This window comes from Tachyglossus aculeatus, chromosome X4 (genome assembly GCF_015852505.1).
Source record: "Tachyglossus aculeatus isolate mTacAcu1 chromosome X4, mTacAcu1.pri, whole genome shotgun sequence".
Classification (NCBI taxonomy): domain Eukaryota; kingdom Metazoa; phylum Chordata; class Mammalia; order Monotremata; family Tachyglossidae; genus Tachyglossus; species Tachyglossus aculeatus.
Genome location: NC_052098.1, coordinates 37,343,660 through 37,358,948, shown reverse-complemented (window position 1 = coordinate 37,358,948; position 15,289 = coordinate 37,343,660). Strand labels below are relative to the sequence as shown.

The 15,289-nt window shown below is 46.8% G+C and overlaps 1 protein-coding gene across 1 annotated transcript; it reads right to left on the bottom strand.

Annotated features, from left to right (window-relative positions):
• Window positions 1–656: 656 nt before the first annotated feature.
• Window positions 657–9,337, bottom strand: LOC119948077 (cyclin-dependent kinase 4 inhibitor B-like). Its single transcript, XM_038769936.1, has 3 exons — window positions 9,181–9,337; window positions 4,395–4,709; window positions 657–1,012 (listed from the first exon to the last, which is right to left on the bottom strand). Exons 1-3 carry the CDS (start codon window positions 9,322–9,324, stop codon window positions 968–970), a joined length of 504 nt encoding a protein of 167 aa, XP_038625864.1. The 5' UTR covers window positions 9,325–9,337; the 3' UTR covers window positions 657–967.
• Between the last annotated feature and the right edge of the window lie 5,952 nt (window positions 9,338–15,289).

Genomic DNA, 15,289 nt, shown 5'->3' with positions numbered 1-15,289 from the left:
CACAGGTATGTTATCTAGCCAACAAACTAGCCAGTAACTCCAGTTGTGAATGTGTATACAATTCATCCGAATCTCTTGAGAAGTTTGACTACTTATCATTAACTTACATTCATGTCTGTCTCCCCCTCTAGACGGTGAGTTTGTCGTGGGCAGGAATGTGTCTGTTTGTTGTTATATTGTACTCTCCCAAGCGCTAGGTACAGTGCTTGGCACACAGTAAGTACTCAATAAATACAACTGAATGAATGAATGAATAAATGAACTATGCCTACACAGGCCCAGTGGGCATTTTAAGGAACCGAGAATTCATTGTTCACGAGCATCCCAGTAGAAGATGGCGTCACCATGCTTGTCACACAACTAGGATTTTTTTTTTAATCTCAACAAGAGACAATCGGTTATGTTTTGTTGTGGTCAGAGTGGTCCTAGAATTAGAAGCCTAATGATAATAATACTGTGATCATAAGCACTGTTGGGTAGGGACTGTCTCTATATGTTGCCAATTTGTACTTCCCAAGCGCTTAGTACAGTGCTGTGCACACAGTAAGCTCTCAATAAATACGATTGATGATGATGATGATGATAAGCAGAAGACCAATACCCATTGTCTTTTACATGAAAACTCAGCGCAGCTATTGAAATAAAGGGGCACGGGAGTCCTTTTCATTTTATTGGATTATATAGCATCTTAAATTGAGCCGAAGCAGTAGCGTAACGTCTTGTCTTTGGGGAATGATTTATGTACAATTCGAGCAAAAGTAATGACTGCCACATGGAATCATAGCTTATGCCCCGGAAATCAAAATTCAATCTAAACAATTTAGATGGGCAAGCTGCTCAAAGCACGCCAATTGCAGCGGGGTTCCAACCAGCAAAGTGAGGCCGTGGGCTATTCAGTGCGCGGCTTGGAGCTGGTGGTAGCACGCAGTTCTTGCTGTTCTTGCTGAAGCATCGCTTCCGGAATCTTTCATTTTCTCTGAAAGACTCGGGTTTCCAAGAAGGATAGCGCTCCCTGGGGCGAATAGCAGAGAGTAGAGAAGAGGAGAGAGTTAAATGACAAAAGGATTAGGGAGGCCAAAAAAGTTAAACGCCCTCGATCTCAACTGGAAAGATTTCCCCATCTCGAGTCACCCGATTTCATTTTCGGGAGTGGGAGGGGAAGAAAGGCCCGAGATGGAAGAGCTGAGGAGGGAGAAGGGACCGTACCACATTGCATTCATTCTTAACCATGGTCTAGTGGCACGGGCTTGGGAGTCAGAGGTCGTGGGTTCTAATCCCGACTCTGCCACTTATCTGCTGTATGGCCTTGGGCAAGTCACTTCACTTCTCTGTGCCTCAATTACCTCATCTGTAAAATGGGGATTGAGACTTTGAGCCCGATGTGGGACAGGGACTGTGTCCAATCTGATTACCTTGTATCTGCCCCAACGCTTAGAATAGTGCTTGGCACATAGTAAGCGCTTAACAAACACCCTTATTATTATTATAACCAATGTGGTGTTGAAGAAAATCGCTTACTGACACCCTAGGAGGGGAATTCCGAACCAAGTTACAATTTCCAGTCGTTTCGAGTCTGAAAGTAGCGTATCTGGCCATCAGTTTCATCAACGGTGGCTTCGGACTGGACTGCACCCATTGATGGCTTATCTTGAATTTATCTCAGTGCTTCGTACAGTGCTCAGCACAAAGCAAACGCTCAGTACAGTAGTGATGTGATGTAACAAGTGCTTTGGAAAACTAAATGCTCCGATCATGGAGGGGTTCCCAATTCTAAAGTTTGTGATCCTCGCGAGGGACTGAGACCCTGTCTAACTTCCATCTGTGTATGCTCTCTCAGCGCTTACACAGTAAACTCTTAATCAATACCACTTCTACTACTACCACCCCGCCTCCTGCTCTGCTAGGACTCTCGTTGTCCGTTGGCAGGCCCACGGTGGGAAATATAGCCATCTGCGCAGAAACAAAAAAGAAAAAAAAAAAAGGAATCCAGAGAATTGCAAATACCAGTCACTATGCATATCCGTGATGGAAATCTTTAAAAAAACCTTTAAAAAATCTTTAAAAAATAGATATTCGATAGCTTTTTAAGATATTCAAAAATCCCCTTTAATTAAAATATCCACTTTCACTTCATCTAAAAGCATCATCTAAAAGGTGGCACCACAGATGTTTCCTAAATCCCTTTCAGTGACTTCCTAGAGTCCTGGATGAAAAAGAATGCTGAAAAGAAAAAAAAAAACAAAAAACAAAAGACACCACCACAATATAAAATAATAAAAAACCCTCTTTTAACATTGCCAGAAGGTCTCCTCTCCTACCCGAAACACAACACTGAAAAAAACAAAACTGTGTGAAGTTCTGTATAGGCCTTAAATCAGACAATGAAACTAGGCATTTAGAGTATACGTATATATATTATATACATATAATTATTGAGCACCATCTTCTCATATTTGGAAGGAAATGTTAATTCAGGGAGAAAACATGGTAAATGGACAGAATCAGCCACTACGTTTTCTTTCCAAACACTTCTATCCCTCACATCTCCAATTATCTGAATTTATACACGTTCTGAGTCTTGGGAACCCTAGGTTTATTGTTATGTTTTGCCTCAGCAGAAAATCATCTCAGTATTTAGTCTTCCCTGACTAATCCGTCATAAGCAGCGTGGTTTAGTGGAAAGAGCACGGGCTGGGGAGTCAGAGGCCATGGGTGAGAACCCTTGCTCCGCCACTTTGGGCAAGTCACTTAGCTTCTCTGTGCCTCAGTTACTTCATCTGTAAAGTGGGGATTAAGACTGTGAGCCCCACGTGGGACAATTTGATTGCCATGTAGCTACCTCAGCGCTTATAATAGTGCTTGGCACATAGTAAGCGCTTAACAAATACCATTATTATTATTATTACATGCCCACCCTATTCTCCCTCCCTTCTGCCTCGCCTCTGCATTTGCGTTGACACTCTCTAAACGCTTTGATACTCACCCCCTCCCCAACCCCTCCCCACCCCCTGGTACTTATGCAAATATCCTTATATTCTGTTGTCTCCCCTATCTATGATTTATTTTATTGTCTATCCCATTAGATTCTAAGATCCCTTGTGGGCAGGGATCGGGTCTACCCACTGTATAGTACGCTCCCAAGCGCCTAGTAGAGTGCTCCGCATACAGGAAGAGCTCAATAAATACCATTGATTGAGTGATTGCTGCTTTTTTAAAAAGCGCCTGACGCTCTATGAAATGTTTTATATTTAGGTATCGATGATATCATGATCTCCTAACGCCTCTGCGGGAAGGGGAGAGAAAGGTAGGGTTAACTAACCCCTTCTTGCATGGACCAAACTAAGACGATCAATATCCATCCAAATCCCTCTGCGGACCACAAAATCAGCTGGAGGAAGGACGGACCGCCAGCTCGTAGAAATATCTGGGGTAACGTTCTGGAATCTTTAGGGACAGAAGACTATTCTGTCCCAGAACCACCCAGATTCTGGACTCTGGACAGCGATTCCCAACTAGTTTCGACTTTCCCTGAGCTCTGGGGCTAGGGGCCGACGCCCAGTGACCCAGAAACCGGCCGCGTGGATTTAGAGAGAATTTGGCTTTTGGTCGGGGGCCTGAGCTGACACGGAAACGCCAGGTTAGTTTATACTGGTTTGTATTTCTCATTCCAATTTTCAGACTGTGATTCCAGTTTGCTCTCCTTCCAAATTCCTTGAAGATGGTAGCTCTGACCACACCTTTTCTTCCTGCTTCCTCCATCAATATTGAGCGCTTACTGTGGGCAGAGCACTGTACTGAGCACTTAAGTCTGTACCCCCTAGGAGTTTTTAACTACTCACTAGCCCGACCAGGAAGTACTCCCTTATGCTCTGTTGTTCCCCCTACCGGTAATGCCTGTCTCCCCTACTAGACTAAGCTCCTTGAGGACAGGGGTCATATCTACCTATTCTATTGTATCGTACCGTCCCAAGGGTTTAGTAATAATAAGGAATACGAAGAAGAATTATGGTTCTCGTTAAGCGCTTCCTATGTGCCAGACACTGTACTAAGCGCTGGGGTAGATACAAGCAAATCAGGTTGGACACAGTCCCTGTCCCACATGTGGCTCAGAGTCTCAAGCCCTATTTTACAGATGAGGTAACTGAGGCCCAGAGAAGTAAAGTGATTTGCCCAAGGTCCCACAGCGGATAAGTGGTGGAGTTACAGCCCGTGACCCTCTGACTCCCAGGCCCATGCTCCCAATGCTCTGCACACAGTGCGCATTCAATAACCACCACCGATTGATTAATAAGCGCTGGGGAGAGGCCAAGAGACTCAATAGACAAGATCCTTTGCCCTCGAGGAGTTCTCCTTGGTAGCCTCTATCCTTGCCCCCAGTTTGCACGCCTCCTCACCTCCGGCTCTTTGCCACTACCGAGAGCAGGGCCCTTGTTGAGGACGGGGTCGGCAGTGCCCCCGGCCGCGGCGCGCAGGTATCTGGCGACGTGGTGGTGCCCTTGTTCGAGAGCCAGGTCGACAGGGAGGCGGCCCCAGGCGTCCGGGACGTCCAGCCGCGCCCCGGCCCCGTGCAGCAGCACCAGGGTGTCCAGGAAGCCCTCGCGGGCGGCGTCGTGAGCGGGCTGGGTGAGCGTGGTGGGGTCCGGGCTGTTGGGCTCCGCGCCGTGCTGCAGCAGCAGCTCCGCCACCTCCGTGTTGCCCATCTGCATCACCTGCGGGACACGCACAGGGGGGCCGTCAGTGCTCGCCGCGACCACCGGGGACCCAATTTGGCCCGGGAGGCCGATGGGAGGGCGGGGGGCGGGAGGTGGGGGGAGATGGGAAACAGTACAACTCTCTTCTTTCCCCACCCCTCACTTCTTGCTCCTCTGATCCCGAGTCCCCTGGACACAAACCCATCATCTGTCCTAGCCAATTAGTCCCAGAGAAGAGCGCAGCCCCTGCCTTGGAGGAGGGAGGCGGCAGCGGAGAAGCGATGGAGCGTAGTTGGTGCTTCAGTGTTCAGATGGGAAAAGCGGCGTCCGAGCGGAGTGGCTCTGGAGAGAGGGCGGTGTCCCCCCACCCCAGCGACCACTGTTCTCTCGGCGGGCGCCCGCCACTCTCACTATTTGAAGAGTGGGAGACAGGGAGGGATAAACTGAGGTGGAAAGGCTGCTCTAAAAGGTGGAGGGTGTCCAGTAAAGCCGAACATTTTCTTCAGCCCGAATATTCCTCTCAGTTCCTGGCGTTACTTATCATTCAGACTGATGAGACTTGTGAGCCCACTCTTTTAGACTGTGAGCCCACTGTTGGGTAGGGACTGTCTCTATATGTTGCCAACTTGTACTTCCCAAGCGCTTAGTACAGTGCTCTGCACACAGTAAGCGCTCAATAAATACGACTGATGATGATGATTCAGGCCAAGGGCATCTGTTCGTAGTTTCTGTACTGAATGCTCCAGATCCAATTGCGGGGGACCCGCTGGGGACCCCGAATTGACAGGTCGAAGAGAGACAGAACCAGAGGACCCTAGAGCTGGCGAGGACCTCGAAAGGCCATCCTGTCCATTGCTCTGCCTCCAGCCAGGACAGCAGGGAGTTCAACCCAGAGGACAGGCAGGGAGGTGTGGCGCTCTAAGAAGCCCCTACCTGAGGCCAAGAGAGGAAGGTGAGTTAGAGCTGACAGGGGGCGTCCATAACCTCAGGGAGGTTCTCAATCGTGTGGGAATCTAAACCGCCCCGGGAATCCAACGGGACGAAAAAGCTAAAGGGGTCTTAGGCTGGAGGTGCGGTAGCTAGAGCGGTAGCGCCGTGTTACTGGGAAGCGTAGATGACGTGACCTTCCAGCGTGTGAAAACGAAAGCTGATCCCTTCGAATCAGTGTTGATCGGTTTTAAAGTGAAATTAAAATACCACGGATTTTAAGACGGACGGGGGACCAGGGAAAGGATGGGGTGCTCAAATCACTCCTCGTGAGGAGTGGGATTGCAAGCGAAGCGATGTCCCGGTCAATCAATCAATCAATCTTCCTCTCCTGCCGTACATGTATTTAGGCGTCGTTTCTGACGGGAGACTTCCTCATCGGACGGTAAAGTTCTAACAGTGACACACCAAATTTTGAAAATAAGGCAGCTAAACTGAATTAAAAGATTGCGATAATAAAACGTGATTAAGATATAAATAGTATGTCCTCTGGACTGCGCTTAATTTGTAAGAAAGACCCCTGCAAGAAGATGAATGGCCGTGTAGGCGAGTGGTGGATGTTTTCTTGCGTCCTTGGACCTATTGTTTCGAGGTTTGAGGCAAGCCTTTAATGTCAGCAGAGGGCTTGCGTATGTACAAGGGTAGCTTCTGCACACGACGCATAAGCTTAATGCACAAATTAAGGATAAACACTACCCAAACCTAAATTTTACAGCCCAGTATTTTCAGTTCCCTAATAAAAACCGAAAATATTTTAATTCGTTTAAATATCTGCCAAAGACTAAATATCAACAACAAAATGATAATAATAATAACGACATACATTTTTATTTAAAAAGTTCAAACAGTAGGGTTGAACGCAAGGGAAAAATCCAAATAAGCCAATGACGAAATCCAATAGAGGAAGGAAAATACGTATGGCATTTAGGCTTATCCAAAAAAATTAAAACCTAAATCCAATTCTACAACAAAAATTTCATTATGTGTTCGGTTTTCCTCCTCGAACTGGGCTCACAGAAAATGCTTTATATACAGTATTAAAATAAATTGATTAAAAAATAAAGAGTTTTACCCCCCAAAAAACCCACTCAGTACGATCGTTGCCTAAAAAGGAATAGTTAATTAAACGCACTGTATACAATAAATACAATTGAATGAAGGAATGAATAATACTTATTTCCATCGAACCTGCATGAGTTCAAACCGAAACCATTTTTTACAGTTCTCTCGAACGCCTTCTTTATTTTCGTCTTTAAATTTATCACAAAGTACCTTTCCCCCAGTACGTTAAAAAGGAAAGCAACACGCAGCTAAATTATGTACATATATACAAATGTTTGCAATTGGGCAGAAGGGCAGGAACAGACACATCTCAACGGGGCATATACTTGCATGGCAATGCGGGTAGTAACATTCATTAAACTTCGGCACTTAGTCTTTTCTAGCTTCTTAATCCTCGTTTTCGATTGCCCCCCCCCCCCCCCCCGCCAAATATCCATTCCTCCTCCGAGATCCAACTGGACTAAGGCCAGCTAGGATTTCAAAGTCCTTTTCCTCCTTCTCCTTAGAGGAGCAAACGTTGAGCCTTTTTTATTACATTTTTTCCACCGTTTCTCTCATACTAACGTAATTATCCTTTTCTTTAAGCAGCGTCATTCTTAAGTTTGACATCTTTCACATTTTAGTCTTTGGACCCAGGAAAGGACGCTGCATATATGGATTGGGTCATCACCCCCCGAACAATTATACATTTTCTTGGTTAGAGTCCGAATGATTTAATGGTGGCGTTGGCTACCCGTAAATAGGTTTCAGGGTTGTAATGAATACTAAGGGGGAGGCAGAATGAGACAGAGTTAGGCAGAGGGGCCGGGAGCAAGAGTTAATGGTTTTCAATCAATCAATCAATGGTATTTATTGAGCTCTTACTGTGTGCAGAAGCACTGAACTAAGAGCTTGGGAGAGTACAACAGAATTAGCTGTCATGTTTCCAGCCTACAAAGAGCCTTTGGTACCAAAATGGTATGTTATCTGCTAGAGGTCTTACTAGTTACTTCAGTTAGCACCTATGGCCTACCCGCCCCTGCAGGCTGCCCAGCCGTGCTCACGGGTCTGGTCGGGAAAATTACGGGTGTGCACGTCTCTATTTCTGACTGATCTTTCGCCTTCTTTCATTCTCGCATCTCCTTCTGCCTTCGAGAAATCTCTACTTGGATATCCTCCCACCACCTCAAAATTAACATATCCAAAACAGAGCTTCTATTCGTCCCACCTAAACCCTGTCTTTCCCCCGACTTTCCCATCACTGTAGACGGCACCACCATTCTTCCTGTTTCACAAGCCCGTAACCCTGGCGTTACCCTTGACTCCTTTCTCTCATTCAACCAACATAACTAGTCTGTCACCAAATCCTGTCAATCCCACCTTCATAACATCGCTAAAATCCGCCCTTTCCTCTCCATCCATATTGTCACCACGTTAATACTCATCCCATCCCGCCTGGATTACTGCTTCAGCCTCCTTGCAGACCTCCCGGCCTCCTGTCTCTCCCTGCTCCAGTCCATTCTTCACTCTGCTACCCGGATCATTTCCTTACAAAAACGTTCCGGACAAGTCACCTCGCTCCTCAGAAAACTCCAGTGGTTATCCATCCACCTTCGTATCAAACAAAAACACTTCGCCATTGGCTTTAAAGCACTCTATCGCCTTGCCCCCTTCTACCTCACGTCGCTTCGCTCCTTCTACATTCCAGCCCGCACACTTCGCTCCTCTGGTGCTAACCTTCTTACTCTGCCTCCATCTCGCCTAGTCTCACCGCCGACCCCTAGCCCATGTTCTGCCTCTAGCCTGGAACGCCCTCCCTCCTCAAATCCGACAGACAACCACTCTCCCTCTTTTCAGAGCCTTATTGAAGGCACATCTCCTCCAAGAAGCCTTCCCAGACTAGGACCCACGTTCCCTCATCTTCCACTCCCTCTGTGTCACCTTGACTTGCTCCCTTTGCCCTTCCCCCCTCCCAGCCTCACAGCACCTATGTACATATCTGTAATTTTATTTATTTGTATTGTTTGTCCCTCCCCCCCCTCCAAACTGTATGCTCGTTGCAGGCAGGGAATGTCACAGTGCTCTGCACACAGTAAGCGCTCAATAAATACGACTGAATGAATGAATGATAACAGGAACTCGATCTGTCTAGCGCTAGAGAAAAAGGGGACCCTCCCCTCTATCTCCCACCATTTTGGGCAGCTGCGGAATTCCCCAGTGTTTACACATTGATTCATCCTCTATACCACTCAAGGTGAGCATTTTTTTGTCTGTTCCACATATGATTTTCTGCACATGCTGGAATAACAATAGAATAAAAATCAATTCCACTTTCCCCTTCAAAGCCAGAAGGGGAAAGGAACCCAGCTCTCTAGGAGCCGCTGAAAATGGATTCTCTGCGCTGTCCTTCCACTCCGTCCCTTTCTCTCCGCCTCCGCCCTCTTCCCCGTCTCCCAGCCACCTGAATTGGGCTCCGGCCGAACCGGCTCCTCACGTTGGGGTCCGCCCCCGCTTCCAGGAGTTCCCGCACTTCCTTTGCTCGGCCCCTGGCTGCGGCCGCTGCCAGCTTCTCTGCTGTTACATTCAGATTTTTCGTCGACTGCATCGTAGCCTGCCCAGTTCTCCGGTTCCGTAAGTAGACCGAAGGTTCGGGGATAGGGATAGCTTGGCAGCACGCGGCGCAGCTGCTCCAGCGGATATAGGACAAGTTTTCTCTCACCAGCTCTCTCTCTCTTCGCTCTCTCTCTCTCTCCCTCCCCCTCACCCCCCCCCCCCCCCCGCAATCTCTCTTCCTTTCCTGCCCCTAGCCTCCTCTGAGCTCCTACTCCGCCTCTTTAACGGTCTTTTACCAGATGTCTGCCCCCGGCCTTTCCTTCTTCTCCCCCGCCCCACCCCCCTTCACCCCACACCGTCCCCATTTTGGGCCGCCCTTCCCAGCAATGCTTTCTTCCCCGGGTCCTGCGTATGCGCAGACAACAAGGAGCTTCATTTCCCCTGCTCCTCTTCAATGGTTAAAGCGCCCCTCCCCTCTCCATTCTTCTCCCCACCCATAAAGCGATCCCTGAATCGTAATGGACAGAGGCGCGGAGAAGTCGGGGCAGAGGGAGCGAGGCGCCCAGGGCCACTCCTACATTTTGCACGACAGTTAATGTGAAAACTCTGGGCAGATCGTGACAGTGGAAATAATGATGATAATAATAATGGCATTTGTTAAGCGCTTACTATGTGCCAAGCACTGTTCTAAGCGCTGGAGGGGGGGGGGGAATAAATAGCCTTCATTGACCAGAGGGACCTCAATCCACAGGACTAAATCGGAGATAGCTTCCCCACCCCAGTCTCCCTGTTCTGATCATTCAAGAGCTCGCTCTATTCTCTTTAAATTATGGCCATAGTGGCGGGGCTATGAGATAGTAACAAATCACCTCTATGCAATCATTCTTCCCAGGCCATAACCTCCCCACTACCCCTTTTGCACTTTTGCGCCACCTCCACATTTATACGTTCGTAAGTACCTCGGAGCACCTCTTTACTATTTAAGCACATGCTCATACACATATCCTTCTTTCCATTTTTTCCTCTCCTATTTGCAATGTACTGTGTGTTTGTATCCGCTTCTTCCCCCCACTCCCATTAGATTGGAAACTTCTTGATAATACATATGATAATGATGAAATGTATTAAGCGCTAACTATGTGTCAAGCATTGTGCTAAGCGCTATCGTAGATCCAAGATAATCAACTGGACACCATCCTTGTCCCACACGGGGCTCACATCTAAGAGCAGGGCATAAATCTTGTCTTTGTTTCTATTGTACTGTCCTAAATGCATAGTACAGCGTTCTGCACATAGTGAGCATTCCTACCTAACCTTGCTGCTCTCCTAGTAAAACCCTCTTCATATCTGACAATTACTCGCTCCACCTTCAAAGCCTTATTGAAGACGGGACTCCTTCAAGAGGCCTTCCCTAAGTCCTCATTTCCTCTTCTCCCACTTCCTTCTGCATTGCCCTACTTTGCTCCTCTTAGTCATTGCCCGCCCCCCACCAACCACACAGCTCTTATATTGATGTCTGCCTCTCCCTCTAAACTCTAAGCTCGTTGTGGGCAGGGAATGTGTCGACCAACTTTCTTATATTGTTATATTGTACTCTCCCAAGCGCTTAGTACAGTGCTCTGCACACACTAAGTGCTCAATAAATATGACTGTTCAATAAATATTATTAATTTATTGATTGAGATGCACAGTGTCATTGTACTGACGTGCATAAGAGAAGTAGCATGGTCTAATGGAAAGAGCACGGGCCTGGGAGTCAGAAGGACCTGAGTTCTAATCCCGACTCTGCCACTTGTCTGCTGTGTGAATTTAGGCAGGGTACTTAACTTCTCTGTGCCTCAGTTACATCATCTGTAAAATGAAGATTAAGACTATGAGCCCCAAGTGGTACAGGGACTGTGTCCAACCTGATTACCTTGCATCTACCCCAGCGCTTAGAACAGTGCCTGACACAAGTAAGTGCTTAACAAATACCATAAAAATGCGTATTTCCTTTCACTCCATGCAGAATCAATGAGTTGGAGGGTGGCTCTAGGTCATACATTCTGTATTCATGCTTTGTGGCCATGTAGTAGAATTTGGTCCACTCTTAGGAGGTGTAAAAAGCTGGTCGATCAGTCAATCAATCGTATTTATTGAGCACTTACTGTGTATAGAATATTAGTCAATCTTTAAAAGTATTCATAGCCAGTCAAGCATCCATTAGATTGCAGCTCGATGCAGATTTAATATCATGCTGGTTTAGGTCCTATATCACTTGCATCGGTGAGACATTTGACTCTACAACTCCCCCTGCTCTCCTCCCTGCAACCCCATAGGACGCATTTAGGAATTGTTTTTCTCCCTTTCCTTTCAGAATGGCCCTGCACATGGGAGAACTGAAAATAATCTTGCAAGCATTTTCATGGATACCCTCCATAATAAAAAAACTAAATGTGAGTTGATCTTGTTCCTAGAATTCACCTGGGAAATGGATCAAATTCAGTAGGATGGCCCTTTTCTAAATTACTTAACCATTTAGTTTAAAGCACGCTGAAAAAATAGCAACAATAACAATAACCACAAAATAACAATCTCCATGCTTCTGCCCATCCCAAAATGCACTCGCCTCTCTCGACTCAGTTCCTACCTGATAGTTTTATTTGCTGCCAGGATCTCCTGTATATTCTTAGCATTTCTTGGAAACCTTTCCCATTAAAGTCGATCAGCCTGACCACATTCTGAGGTCGGTTGTTTCAGATTGCAAGTGTTATCTGCACTGCTTTTTTTCTCTGTTCCAAGACAGCGAAAGCCTTACAAAGTTACCAGAGAAAGTGATGGGGAATATAAATACAAGTATACTAGCAGCAGCTCATTGAAATCCAATGAAGCACCAGGAAGAGAGGCAGAAGAGTGTTTGAACGGGCAGTCCAGCAAGTAGGGTTTCTAAGGGTGTGTGTGTCCTGGTTGTGATGTTGGGCAGGGAATGTGTCTCTTTATTGTACTTGCCCGAACACTTAGTACAATGCTTTGCACACAGTAAGCGCTCAATAAATATGATTGACTGATTTATCCACTCTGTTTTAGTCCAGGAAGGTATTGTAGGGATGTATTAACTGAGGAGCAGTGTGGTTTAGCGGCAAGAGCCCGGGTTTGGGAGTCAGAGGTCGTGAGTTCTAATCCCAGCTCTGCCACTTATCAACTGTGTGACTGTGGGCAAGTCACTTGACTTCTCTGGGCCTCAATTATCTCATCTGTAAAATGGGGATGAAGACTATGAGCCCCACCTGGAACAGCCTGATTACCTTGTATCCCCCCAGCGTTTAGAACAGTGTTTTGCGCATAGTAAGTGCTTAACAAATACCATTATTATTATTATTAACTGTTCTAAAATGAAGGGGAGGCATTCTTACGGCAGGAGTGTGTCCTGAGATCAGAATTCACTGATTGGAGGAAGGTATTTTGGAGGTTGCCTCAAGGAGGGGCACAAAGAGGGGCCCTAGAGAAAGAGTTTGTTCTGGGACATATTGAGGGGGGTTTTCTGGAATGAAGAGGTATCTGGGTCTTAAATTGGCAAGTGTCTTAAGGAGTGCCTGTACTCAGCAAGGTGGGAGTTGGTATGAGAGCTGTCTGGCAAGTGGATTTCAAGAGGGTGTCCAAGAACTAGGAAGGATTTTTTTTTCCCCCAAAACAAAATTTCCTGAGTGGGATCCGGTGTATGTGACTTACATTTAGGGTTCCAGGAATAGGCAACCCGAGTGTGTGCATGTGCATATGTGCACAGGTTGGCCAGGCATTGGAAAGCAGAGAAGCAGCATGGCTTTGTGGAAAGCACACAGGCCTGGGTGTCAGAAGGACCTGGGTTCTAATCCCTGCTCTGCTGCTTGTCTGCTGTGTGACCTTGGGCAAGTCGCTTCACTTCTCTGGGCCTCAGTTACCTCATCTGTAAAAGGAGGATTAAGACTGTAAGCCCCGTGTGGGACAGGGATTGGGTCTGACCCAATTACCTTGTGTCTGCCGCAGTGCTTGGCACATTTACTATGCACTACCATGCTAACTGCACTAACCACGTACCACAATTATTATTAAAGCAGAGGTCGATCTGGAAGAGTAGCAAGAATATTCATTCAGAAGATTTGCTGTGCATGTGTTTGTATAATTGTCTTTTGCACTCGAAGGATGTGCCACTGATGGTTAAATTCTCCTATGGGTGAAAGTGTAACTGAAAAGGCCAATGCGGGACCCACAGTCCTGGATGCACTGTGCACACATAAAAGCTGTCCCTTATTGTGCTGTCATGTTTGTGTTTGCAGTGCCCAGAGATGTTTTTGCTTTCACCTCCATGTCTCTCAATCCCCATAAAGATTTTGCTCAAAAAGAACTGCTCCATTTTTTATTGCAGTATGAAATTTTGGTCTCTCCGCAACAATTGTCTCCCAGTTTTCAAGTAGGGTGCAGTGTCCTTTGAAGCTTTGTTTTACTGTAGCCTTTAACTGTTTCCTCTGTCCTCCTTGCTTTCCTTTCCCCAGTTTCAGGTCACCACAAAGCAGCTGTTTCAGCATCATTCATTTTCCTCCTGGGTCTTACCCGATGTAGTACCCGAGATCTCTCTGATCTCCCATCCTCGTGTCTCTCCCCACTTCAATCCATACTTCATTCTGCTGCCCGGATTGTCTTTGTCCAGAAACGCTCTGGGCATGTTACTCCCCTCCTCAAAAATCTCCAGTGACTACCAATCAATCTGCACATCAGGCAGAAACTCCTCACCCTGGGCTTCAAGACTCTCCATCACCTCGCCCCCTCCTATCACACCTCCCTTCTCTCCTTCTACAGCCCATCCCGCACCCTCCGCTCCTCTGCCGCTAATCTCCTCACCGTGCCTCGTTCTCGCCTGTCCCGCCATCGACCCCCGGCCCACGTCATCCCCCGGGCCTGGAATGCCCTCCCTCTGCCCATCTGCCAAGCTAGCTCTCTTCCTCCCTTCAAGGCCCTACTGAGAGCTCACCTACTCCAGGAGGCCTTCCCAGACTGAGCCCCTTCCTTCCTCTCCCCCTCGTCCCCCTCTCCATCCCCCCATCTTACCTCCTTCCCTTCCCCACAGCACCTGTATATATGTATATATGTTTGTACATATTTGTTACTCTATTTATTTATTTATTTTACTTGTACATATCTATTCTATTTATTTTATTTTGTTAGTATGCTTGGTTTTGTTCTCTGTCTCCCACTTTTAGACTCTGAGCCCACTGTCGGGTAGGGACTGTCTCTATATGTTGCCAACATGTACTTCCCAAGAGCTTAGTACAGTGCTCTGCACACAGTAAGCGCTCAATAAATATCAATATGATGATGATGATGATGATGATAGTTGTGTTGTGGGGAGCAAAGCTTCTGTTCTATAGAGACTGACTTTATTCCAGAACTTCATGGTTTGGAACAACAACTTTAGGATGGACTAGAATGCCTGAAGTGAAAAGGGGACAGCAACTTCCATTAAGCTAGGGCCCCAGGATGAAAGATGTATTATGGGGTGGAAGGAAAATTAAAGGTTACTCTTTAAATTAATTAATTAAAGGGCAGTTCTGTGATGTGGGGGTTCATCTAGGGGAGGGTAAAATGCATCCAGGGTTATTTTTTTAAGGGCATTTATTAAGCGCTTACTATGTGCAAAGCACTGTTCTCAAGTGCTGGGGAGGTTACAAGGTGATCAGGTTGTCCCATGGGGGGGCTCACTATCTTCATCCCCATTTTACAGATGAGGTAACTGAGGCACAGAGAAGTTAAGTGACTTGCCCAAAGTCACACAGCTGACAATTGGCAGAGCCGGAATTTGAACCCATGAACTCTGACTTCAAAGCCCGTGCTCTTTCCACTGAGCCATGCTGCTTCTCTCTTTTTCTAGGAATTGTGTATTCTGAAGTCACCTCCCTGCTTTCTCCTCTTCTCCTTTTCTTTTCTTGCCCTCTCATACAACCAGGCCCATTCCTCCAAACTTTCCTCATTTACACATGCTTAGTTCTTTGGAAGAGTGCAGGCTT